At 39.5% G+C, this 12,234-nt stretch overlaps 1 protein-coding gene across 5 annotated transcripts in view; it reads right to left on the bottom strand.

The window, feature by feature from the left end:
* ABCC9 (ATP binding cassette subfamily C member 9) overlaps positions 1 to 12,234 on the bottom strand; it is a 154,058-nt gene that overhangs the window by 67,446 nt on the left and 74,378 nt on the right. For all 5 annotated transcript variants that reach the window (XM_062194922.1, XM_062194923.1, XM_062194919.1 and 2 more), the window contains exon 19: positions 9,850 to 9,955. In XM_062194922.1, coding sequence (XP_062050906.1) covers positions 9,850 to 9,955 — 106 coding nt within the window. The remainder of the gene's footprint in view (positions 1 to 9,849; positions 9,956 to 12,234) is intronic.

The following is a 12,234-nucleotide window of genomic DNA, read 5'->3' on the forward strand; positions in this document are numbered from 1 at the left end:
TGATTGACAGAGGCTATAAAAAAACAACCTCAAGCTAAAATTCCCTCTCAATAACAATTATTCCCCAATTTTAAGTTACTCTTAAAAATTATGAGGTACACAATTTCCCAAGTGATATTTGCCATAGAATGTGCTTTAGATAGCAAGGAATACAGCCTTTACTTTTTTTAGTGGCAAAAAGACAATAAATGAACTTAACAGTTTTAGTGAATCGAAGGAGAGAGAGCCAAAATGAGGAAGAGCAGGTGAACATGGCAGAGACAATGGCTTCATTGCATACTGGCCATCCATGTAGAAATGTGGAGTAGATATCTAAAAATATCAGTGCAAAGTGGGCATAGAATTTGGAAGGTGTCTATTCAATAACAATTGATTAAATATTTGTTCAATATCAACTGAAAAATATTTATTAATCACCTCTTAGAGCAAATACTAGTGAACCAAAGAACAAGGAAGATCATCCCTCCATTCTTTCATGCTGCTTTCAACCTTTTAAGAACCAGACAAGGGAATAAGCACTAAGAAAAGTGAGGTTGTTTTAAATATACAGAACACCCATGCCACCCATTGCAAATCAGGGTCAGCAGTGGAACCGCTGCCAGTGGGACAATTAAGAGTGAGTCACAGGGGCAGGGGTTGTGGCACAATTGGTTCAGCTGCCACCTGCCTGTGACACTGGCATCCAATGTGAGCACCAGTTTGAATCCCAGCTGTTTCACTTCCAATCCAGCTCCCTGCTAATGTGCCTGGGAAAGCAGCAGCAGCAGATGACCCAAGTGGTTGGGTTCCTGTACTTTCATAGGAGACCTGGGAGGAGTTCCAGGTTCCTGACTTCAGCCTGTCCTAACTCTAGTTCTGTGGCCATTTTTGAAGTGAACCAGATGATGGAAAATCTCTTCCCTTGGCCGGCGCCGCGGCTCACTAGGCTAATCCTCCGCCTTGCGGCGCCGGCACACCGGGTTCTAGTCCCGGTCGGGGCACCGATCCTGTCCCGGTTGCCCCTCTTCCAGGCCAGCTCTCTGCTGTGGCCAGGGAGTGCAGTGGAGGATGGCCCAAGTCCTTGGGCCCTGCACCCCATGGGAGACCAGGAGAAGCACCTGGCTCCTGCCATCGGAACAGCGCGGTGCGCCGGCCGCAGCGCGCTACCGCGGCGGCCATTGGAGGGTGAACCAACGGCAAAAGGAAGACCTTTCTCTCTGTCTCCCTCTACTGTCCACTCTGCCTGTCAAAAAAAAAAAAAAAAATCTCTTCCCTCCTTCTCTGTCTCTGTAACTCTGCCTTTCAAACTAATCCTTTTTTAAAAAAAAAACTAAGCTAGATTAAGAAAAATCCAAGAGTACTTTATACCAGAGAAGATGCAAATTGGATGATCATGACGTAATCTTGATATATAGGATCCAACATAAATTCAGCATGGCTGAAATATGGGGATAGATAGTGAAGAAAAGGATATGATGAATTTCAAAAGTATGCACAGAGGGATCATGAGTAAGGTCATGAACCATTTTACAGAGCTTGAACTTCTTCCCAGTGTCCTAGAAACACTGAAAATGAGATGCCACTGTAATCACAGAACAAAACGAAGGGTTGGAGAGAGCAAGGCTGGAGGTGATACAGAGACCACCGGACACTACAAGAGTTATGGGGATAAGAAGGCAGTGCCCTGAATTAGGGAAACTGGGAATTAATGAAAATAAAGAGATACAAGGATAGCCAGAACTGTGTGACTGACCAGAGCAGAGGGGATTCAGAAGACAAGAGAGTGAAAGAAATGGAACACAGGACATATATACGATAGGAGCAGACAGACAGATAGGAGAAGCATCAGACACATTCTGTCGGAGCTGCCCAAGGAATATCAAAGTGACCATGGCCAGGAATCTAAATTGAAAGCTCAGAAAAGAGTTGGGAAATGAAGACTTTGGAGTGATTTCTCTGCATGATGTGTATCTTAGATACCAATGACTTTGGTATACTGGACTTTGAGTTTTACTAGAAACTAAGCAAGGGGACCTTCTGAGGAAGAAAGGTATGGGCGAAAGGGTCACGTGGTCAGATAAAGACCAAAAAGCATCTGAGGAATTTAATAACTTGGATGCCATTCATGACTTTGGCAAGAACAGTTTAAGTGGAGTGGTAGGGGTAGAAACCAGATGGCCATGGGTTCAGATGAGATTGACTGATAGGGAATTCTGTTTATCTACAAATAGAAAAGCTGGGGGCTGGATTAAGTGTAAATCAGAAAAAGAAAAAAAGAATTGCATGATTTGGCTTTAGGATCTCACTGTTGAGTAAAGAGAACAATCCCTACTAGAAAGTTCACAAGGTATAGAGGGACCAGCAGAGAAGGTACATTTAAGATCCAAGAGAGTGAGAGAAGGCTTTTGCAAAGAGATAGCCTCCGAGTTGGTTCTAGAAGAAAGAGTGAGGCCACCCAGCTGGGCAAAGGCATTACAAGGGAATGTGTTCACGGGAGGACTCCCTGCAGCTCAGGGTTACAGGGTCACAGTGTCAGAGACGGTGGAACAGCAGGATATGCATTTAAAGAATTAAACAGGGACCAGATCACTAACGTCTTTGATGTAGCTTGCAAAGGTCAGCCAATTCAAAAATTACATCAAAGATGCAAGTAATTAGGTTTTCATGCCAGAAAGGTAGGTCTGGCAACAATATGCAGAAGAATGAAGGCCCTGGTAGAGTAGTCTACACGAGTGCTAAATACCTCAATCAGGGACATTAAAAAAGACAGAATTATTAGGACAGGCAAAAGAAATTATAACAATGGATATTGTTGGTTGTGTTTTGAGGATAATGGAGAAAAAAGTGTCGATGGTTGAATTTTGGAGCTCTGACCTGAGCACCTACCAACTAGTTTCAGGGGATGGACATACACTCCTGCCACGGTACAGGAGAGCAGCAGGTTCTGGAAATGCAGAGAAACGTAGAGTGAATGGTATGTATAAGACTTTTTGGAGGAGCTGTTCAATCCGCAGAAGAACAATACTGGCCATAAAAGTACACTGGAGGCATTACAGGTGCTTAGAGAATAGCTGAAGTCAAAAACATTGAAGGGATAAGTAAAGCAGAAAGATCCTCTGGTAGACTTGCAAGAGCGGTTAGAGAGATTAAAGGAGAATTACAACGTTCTTCCCTGCCTTCCATCTCCACTTAGTGCAACTTTTGACTTTTTGACTCATTCATTTGAGCTTATCCTTAAAATGGAAGCTCAATTATCATTTATTTATTCACCACCCCTTGAAGCCTTTGTTGACCCACTGACTTGACTCGGGCCACCTGCAATTTGTTCTTATGGAAACCCTATATTTCTCTTTTCTGGTGTTGATAAAAATAATCAAATAATTAATTATGGAACTATTTTCTTACCTCTTCATAGTCTTGACCCTGCTCACCAGTACATTTCATGAAAATATGAGACTGTATTTCCTTGCTCACTTATTTATTCCCCAACAACTAATACAATGGTTGTATGTAAAAAAGTGTGATGTCAAAATTTTTCAATAAATGATTAAATAAAAGTGTCATGTAAACCAAGAAATGAATTAGTTTTAGGGCATCATCAGTGGTGAACAGTTTCCAAACCTATGTAAAAGTTAAGTAGGATTAAGAACTAATCACAGGGATTTAGCCTAGGTAGCTATGGGTGAGAACTTTTCACCCAGATTGCAATCTCAGAGTGAAAGAAAAGGAAGCAGGATGTGTGGGAGTGTGAACTACTCATTTAAAAAGAGAAATGTTCCCGTAGTTTCTGAGGTTGTCCACTTTTTTTGAAAATGGAGGGTAATGGAGTATGGAGTGCAACAGATAAAGACATTTGTAAGAGAGAGGGGTTAATTAATGAGATATGGTCTTGAAAAAACAGGACAGCATATGGGGTATCTTTACTTCTGAGGATATCTCCTTCAAGGATTTAAGCATGTTCTTCTTGCAGAGAAAATACACTACAAATGCATTAGTTTCAGAGTAATAAAGGAAACAAAGATACAGATCTGTGTAGGTAGTCATCTTCCATGAGCAAATGAAAAGCTATCCCATTCTTTCACTAAGATTTTCCATGAGTAACCTAACAGTCCTCAACTTTGAAAGATCACATACTCCAACTCTCTCACAGAATAACCAATTCCATCATGCAAGGTTATTTTTTCTCTTTAGCATTAAAGAAATTTGAACTCTGCATTCCTATACCATACTTTAGTTGATTACACAAAAACCACCTGGTCCATGCTCTTCCTCCACCACTCAGCGTGGTAGTGCACAGCACTGAGGGCAACAAGAGAAAGGAAAGTTGACAGATGGCTCCCCTTCTGGGAAACAGACTAAGATTCCACTTCCGAAGCCTTCTTGATTTTGTGTGTATTTTCCTCTAACAGTAACTTCCAAGTATTATGGTAGATACATTAGGGAATGGGAAAAAGTGATCTTTTTGTTTAAATCAGGAACTGTATTTGGAATAAAGGAAGCTAGATGTCAACACAAACATGCTATATTACATCTGATCCTGAAAAGCTGACTCAATGTGTTCTTTTTCCTTATTCCAGGCTAAGTCACATGAAAAGGAACAACTCAAGTCATCTGTCTTCAAATAATTGGGCCACTGGCATACAGCTGATTTTACCAGGACGGTAGAAGATACAACATCAGGAAAGATGAGGCCTGAAGAGTAGGCTGGTTGATGGCATGGTTGAGAGGGAAAGGGAAAGGAATGAGCCAAAGATAAATGACAGCCATTTCTCACGTAGCACTGCAGTTTCCACACATTCCTGGCCCTCTCACTGGAACCACCCATCAGTTAAGGCATTTTAATTCTGGCTTCATCTCAGACAAAGTTGTTGTTTATCTTGACAACTTTGACAACCAGGAACAGACCACTTGAGTCAGGCAGAACTTTTTAGATACAAGATTGATATGAAAATTGGCATTCTGACTATTTTGAAGAACATTTCAGTTCTCTGTTCTCTTCTCCCTTTCATGGCTGGGTTACAACATGTAGGCTAGGACAACGTTAGCAAGGCAATGTCTATCAGTGTCCTCGTATACCAGGCTCTACCATGTAGATGTGCTCTGGATGGACAGCAGTGCCCTCTCTCCTTCCCAAAGCAAATAGTTCTCCCTGCTAAGGGTCAGAAGACTTTTCTGGATTTTGCTCATGCCAGTTTATGAGGACACATTTAAAAATAAAGTTTATGTAACCAGTGATGTGAGTACAGGCAGTGGCTGAAGAATGACAGCAAGGCACTTGGTGCCCTCCCATAACTTTTATTGTTTCTGATTTATTTTATTTTGAGCTTTAAAAATATATTGAACAATTCAATATGTTGAAATGAAGAACTTCTCAATATTGGAACATCATCAACCCATAAATATAGACAATTTCTAAAATAGATTTGCTTTAATTAATATTTACATGCCTTTGTTAATTAGACTGGGCACATAGTTTTTTCTCTGGAATGCAAAAAGTAATTACAAATAATTTTTTAACAGAAGGTCAGTGTTCTCTCCACATTCTTGATCTAAAAATATTTTGATCACATATTAAGGATACCATGCAAGAAAATGATGTAATTCTTTTAATTAAACAAAATGAACTTACATCAACTAATTCAATCTCTTAATGGCTTCGTTTTTCACTTGTTTATTGGTTGGAGCCAATACAAACATTTCTTAAAAGTATTTATTTATGTATTTATTTTAAAGGCAGAGAAATCAAGACAGAGAGAACAGATCTTCAGTCCACTGGTTTACTCCCCAAAGGTCCACAATAGCCAGGGCTGAGCCAGGTGGAACCAGGAGCCAAGAACACCATCTGGGTCTCCCACATGGGTGGCAAGGAACCAGGTATTGAGCCAACATATGCTACTTCCCAGTGTGTGTACTAGCAGAAAGTTGGTTTGGACATAGAACTGAGACTCTTATACGGGATATGGGCATCCCGAATGGCATTTTAACCTCTATGTCAAATGCTCACCCCCAAGTATTTTTTGAAAAGATGCAGTTATTGTCAATTAGAACCAATGTTCACAAAAGATGATTTTTAAATTATAAAGATTTTAAAAGTGCTCAATTATATTAACTCCCTTATCACATCTTCATCTTATTGGCTTTGGCTGCTCCAAGATACAGGCTAATTCCATTCACTTTAATGCATCTCCACAGCTACCATAATTAAAGCTGTCTTAATCTCTCCTAAATTGCCTCTCCACTTCCCTTCGGGACTCTACAATTCATTATTCACACAACAGTCAGAATCATCTTTACAAATTGTAGATCGTATCTTCTCAAAACACAAAGTGCCCCTCTACTTCAACTTCTTTAATGGCTTCCCACTAAGAACAAAACCTTCAGTCCCTGTCGTCCCCATTCCACTTGTCTTCCTCTTCAGCTAACCTCAGGTCGTACCTGCCTGCCTGTCACTACCCACAAACCATCATGGTCCCCTTTCTGATCCTCCCACATGAGTTCATTCTGCACTATGCCAGCTCCTGCATACAGTCTCTTGGCTGGGCTGGCCCCACAGAATCATTCATGGCTCAGCTCAAATGTTAACTCCTCCTTTTTTTTTTTTTTTTTTTTTCTCCTTAAATCAGCTGTAAAGTGTTCTTTATCCTCCATCTTCTACCATTTGGCCATTTTGTTATTGTCATCACAGCATGAATCACAGGCTACTATTATCCAGCTTTGCTGTTAATTACTTGTTTACAGGCCATGTGCTAGACTTGTTCAGGGCCTTGGTCTTGCCCACTTCTAAATCCTCCATACTTTAGTTCAGTCTTAGGCAAAAATGAGTTACTCAATGTTTCAAATGTTTCATTCAATACATGTTTTTTGAATGGAAAAAAGAAAAACATTAAGAAACAAATTGCCCATATGCGCAGTTAACATACTGAACATATAAAATGATCCCATTCTTCCAAATGTGCTGAATCTCGTTCCTGGATCTGTGAGATGAAGATGTCCATGCTTGGGCTACTATTTCAAAAGTACCTATCCCACTCCAACTGGCCCTCTGAATCCTCCAAGAACGTTTGCTAAATAATAGTATGCTCTCATTTTTTGTTTGTAACATGGACATATGGGATTGGCTTTTGAATACATTTTAGGAATATTGGGGATGTTGGGAATTATATAATCTTTCACTGGCTTTTAAAAAAATTATGGCACATGGGAGGGATTTCTTTCCAAAAAGAAAAAAAATCCTAATCCCTAATGAGTAAAATATGCTTTCATCTTGGTCCACACTCTGTGCCTTGCTTCCATGAAGCTCAGAGAGGAATCTGTGACCCATGCTGTATAATTATGTAGTTCTCCCAGGCATGCGTTTCTATTAACTTCTCAGATAACTATTCAAACATTATTTTGCTTATTTATTTCTTTACCTTTATTTTTTAAGCTTCACTAAACTATGTAATTTTAAAGAAATTGCAATCTTTATGAAATAACACATGATATTAATGGCATATATGGTTAGAAAAGCAAGGGAATAAATAACTTAGTTTTGTGAAATTCAGAAATCTCATTCATTTATCCACTAAGGGAATGATAAGTAATAATATTAGGGTCATTTTGGCCCAAGTGGAGCTTCTAAGTACTTAAATAAATAACACTGGAGAAGATTGGATTAGGACAACTTCCAGGAGGTATGAAACTAAAATCTCAAGGTTTCCTGTCAGTGTCTCTCATGCCTTCTCTCTGTTAAACAAAATGCAGATAGTTCAATTTTGGTTCTATCAAACAGTATAAACTCCACCAAATCCACTTTATCCAGGTTGAAGGTGCTAAAGGCAGTGTAGACAAAGTCTGCCATATGTGATGAGCAGACACCTGCCATGAAGCAGGGTGAGACAACAGTCACAGCCGACTCCACGGGAACATTCATTCTTCATTCTTCATCCTTGGTAGATGCGTCCAACAGGAGGGCTGCAAAGTACACTCCACTTTTCTCAGCCCCCTTCTTTTGCCAATGATACTGGATTCATAGTTCTACCAATTCCAGCTAAAATTTACACATCCAATATTTACTTCACTTAACTGGAGTTTAATACACAGTCTAACCTTAAAAGGCCTACAAATAGTCGCCATTCTGGAGAGATGTCAGTGTACATAAACAGCAGTCATGACGACACTCACGATGCAAGGTGGAAGATGATAGTCAAGAATAACTTCAGGGGCGAACATTTGGTGCAGCACTTGAGATGCTGCTTGGAATGCCTTCATCCCACATGGGAGGGTGGGAGGGCCGAGGTTTGAGTCCTAGCTCCACTCCCATTCCCATCTTCCTGCTAATGAGCACCTTGGGAAGCAGCAGGTAGCAGCTAACATAGTTGGTTCTCTGGCATACATACGGGAGACCTGGTTAGAGCTCCTGGCTCCTGCCTTTGGCCTGAATGTGCCCTGGCTGTTGAAGGCATTTGGGAGTGAATTGGTGGATGGGTGACCTCTCACTTTCACTCTCATTCTCACACTCAAACTCTCTTCTCCCCTTCTCTCTCTCACTCTCTGCATTCCAAACAAAAGCAAAATAACTAACATTCAATGAAAAAAAAATCTGTAGGTCTAGGAGAAGATCTCCCAACCTTAGGACATCTGACACTTCAGGAAAAATAATTCCTTTTTGTGGGGAGCTGTCCTGTGCATTGGAGGCAGCATCTGTGGCCTCTATCAATTAGGTCAGTAGCAGCCCAGTTTCCCTACATAGCAACCAAAAATGTCTCCAGACATTGCCAAATGTTCCCCACAGGTGAAGTCACACCTACTTGAGGATCACACGTCTGCAGTTCAATTTCTTAGATAAGCTATAACTACTTGACTTATTAAATTGTTCATGGGGCTAGTAGCTTGGCATACCTAAAAAAATGCAATTTCTGCCTTATTACTCACTTGTATACTTTTATGGCTCAGAATCACTTTATTATGGCAATATGCTTTAAAGAACACAAAGCAGCCATTCCAATAGCTAGAAAAAGCAGCATACTAGGTACTCCCTTTGCCATGTATGCAGAGTTGCACAACACACGAGGCTGACCTGACCATCTCTAATTACTGACTTCTAGTGCGTAGCTTACAATAGACACAAAGAGAAAAAGGAGATTTTTCAGAATCTTAGGAAAAGCTTGGAAAATGTCATTTGATATTTCTTCTCCTGAATCTTGAACCATTAGGCTCTGTTTGCATTCAAGCATTACATAATGCAAGTTCTCCGTAACATTTTTTAGGGGGCAGGCATTTGGCATAGTGCTTACGATGCTTCCTGGGATGTCTGCACGCCACACTGTAGTGCTGGAGTTACAGTTCAGCTCCTCTCCTGATTCCAACTTCCTGTTGATGCACTCTCCTGGCGGTCATAGGTCATGGCCCACGTACTTGGGTCCCTGCCACCCACATGAGACACCTAGATCGAGTTCCCAGCTGCTGAACAAGTACTGGCTGTGTGGGCATTTAGAGAATTTACCAGTAGATGGAAGATCTCTGCCTGTCTCTTTGTCTTGCAAAAGTTAACTAATTAATTTTTAAAAATAAACAAATTATGCAATGAATTTTTAAGTTATTTATTTGTGTTACCCATTTAAGTTTGAAAAATGTACCTCTACAGTTACAACTTTACTTTTATCTTAGCAACATGCTAGTTTATACTATTGTAAACCACTCAAATCAATTGTTTTATAGTTCTTAAAATTTATGACATGTAAGGTTTACACTAATTAAAAGAGAAAAAAAAAAGCTGCCCTCATTTCTAAGAGGTGCTCAGACTCATCACATGGGACTATACTGCTCTAAGTGTTTCCTTGGAAAATGACCAGATAATTACCAACAGAAGTTAATTAAAACTCTACCTACTTGCTCCAGTGAACTTTCCCATCCAGGGTCTGCATCTCACCAAGGATGGCAAGGAGAAGCGAGGACTTCCCACATCCCACTTGGCCCACGATCATGGTTAACTGACCTAGACAAATGAAACAAGAGATATTAACAGAAGGAGATGGGATTCTCTCACTGAAATAAAGCAAAACCAATTTAGAAAGACCTAATATTTGATGTCAGTGGCCCAGTTGGGGTCTGCAGCATAAGATACTCTAGACAGCTCCTTTTCTTGATACATAGGTCTTTTTGAACATAGAGAGGAAAAAATGACAAAACTTAGGAAATCATTTATTATTTTTAAAACAGAATAGTCAATATTAGAGCAATGTAAATATTGTCTAGAACACAGTTTTAACTTTTTTATTATTTAATTTTTTATTATTCAACTCACCCAGGATAAAAAAACAATTTTGACTAAAATAGAATATTAATATGAAAGTTATTTGGGATAAGGCATTAAGATATTCCTGAGGGCGGGTATGGTGGGAAGAATCACTATATTCCTAAAGTTGTACGTATTAAATTTGTACTCATAAAATAAAAGGTTTCTTTGGGAAAAAAGATTCCTCTCTGTTTTTAAATTTTATTTTAATTAACTTTTAACAGATTCAGTTAGATTTGTAGATACAAGCCTAAGAACATAATGATAGTCCTTTTTTTTCCCACTCTTCTTTCCTTCCTCCTTTCTTTCCATAATACATTCTTTTCAATTTTTCAGTTTCTTCAGGGACAGCACTGTGGCATAATGGGTAAAGCCACCACCTGCAGTGCTAGCTGGTTTGAGTTCTGGCTGCTCCATTTCAGATCCAGCTCCCTGCTAATGAGCCCAGGGAAGCAGCAGAAAATGGCCCAAGTCTTTGGACCCCTGTGCCCATGTGGGAGATTCCAAAGAAGCTCCAGGCTCCTGCCACCTACATGGGAGACTCTAGATAGAGTTCCTGGCTCCTGGCTCTGGTCTGGCTCAGCTCCAGCCATTGCAACCATTTGGGGAGTGAAACACCAGATGGAAGCTTTCTCTCTTTGTAAAACTATTTGCAAACCACTTATCTCATACAGGGTTAATGTTCAAAATATGTAATAATCTATAACTTGATAGCAAAAACAGCAACAACAAACAACTCAAAAATGGCAAAGGACTTGAATAGCTAATTCTCTGAACAAGACGTACAAATTGCTATCAGATACATTAAAAAGTGCACTAATCATAATAGCAATGTAGTTAAAAACACAATGAAATATCGCTTTATACCTGTTAATACAGTCATGATAAAAAAATAGATAATTGGTGAGAATGTGGCAAAACTGAAACCCTTCAACAGTGTTGCTAATTATAGTTGCAGCCATTATAGAACACCTTATGGAGTTTCCTCAAAAAATTGAAGCTGCAACTACCAAATGAGCCAGAAATCCCACTTTTGAGTATCCATACAAAAGAATTTTACATCCAGGCTCTCTAAGAGATATCTATACTCCCTTTTTCGATGTAGTGTTATTCACAATAGCAGAGATATAGAAACAATCCAATGTCTATTGACAGATGAATGGAAAAAAATAAAGAGTATATCCCTATAATGGTACACCCCACCCTGCCTTTAAAAAGGACAGCCCTCCATGGGCAACGATATGGATAAACCCAAAGGATATCATGCTAAGTGAAATAAGCCAGTCATGGAGGGAAAAATACTGTATGATCCCACTTATATGAAGTACCTAAAATAAACTCATAGACACAGAAAATAGAATGGTGGTTTCAGTGAATGAAGGAAGGAGAATTGAGGAGTTGTGACTTAATGGGTAAAAAAATCCCACTTAAGTAAGACGAGCAAGTTCTAAGGACCTGTCGTTTAGCATTGTACCTACAGAATAAACAATGACGCACTTTAAAATATGTCCAGGATGTATCTCATGTTAAGCATTTTTCCCACAAAAGAGGAATTTAAAGAAATGTTTAGAAATGACTGTACACGTATTACCTTGATTGTTGTAGTGTTATCTGGAAGGAACACATATGCTCAAACTCTTCAAAATATAAATATTCAATAGATACAATTTGTGGTACATCAATCTATACCTCAGTAAAACTTTAAAATAACCAGGACAATCAATAAATACATTGAGTTACCTTGTATTTCAGCTTTACGTATCTTAAAAACTTCATCAGTATTCAGGAAGAGAATATAATTTCATCATATACTCTTTTTGCAAAACCTTTCTCAAACACAATGAGAAATCAACTACCCGATTATTTAAATGGCACAAATCATCAAGTGGATGGCAAATAACTTGTGCAAAGGCAGAGAAAGGCTAACCTGAACATTTCCAGCAATTCCCACAGTGACACAGTGGCTCATGAACAATATG

This window comes from Lepus europaeus, chromosome 6, assembly GCF_033115175.1.
Source record: "Lepus europaeus isolate LE1 chromosome 6, mLepTim1.pri, whole genome shotgun sequence".
NCBI classification, from domain to species: domain Eukaryota; kingdom Metazoa; phylum Chordata; class Mammalia; order Lagomorpha; family Leporidae; genus Lepus; species Lepus europaeus.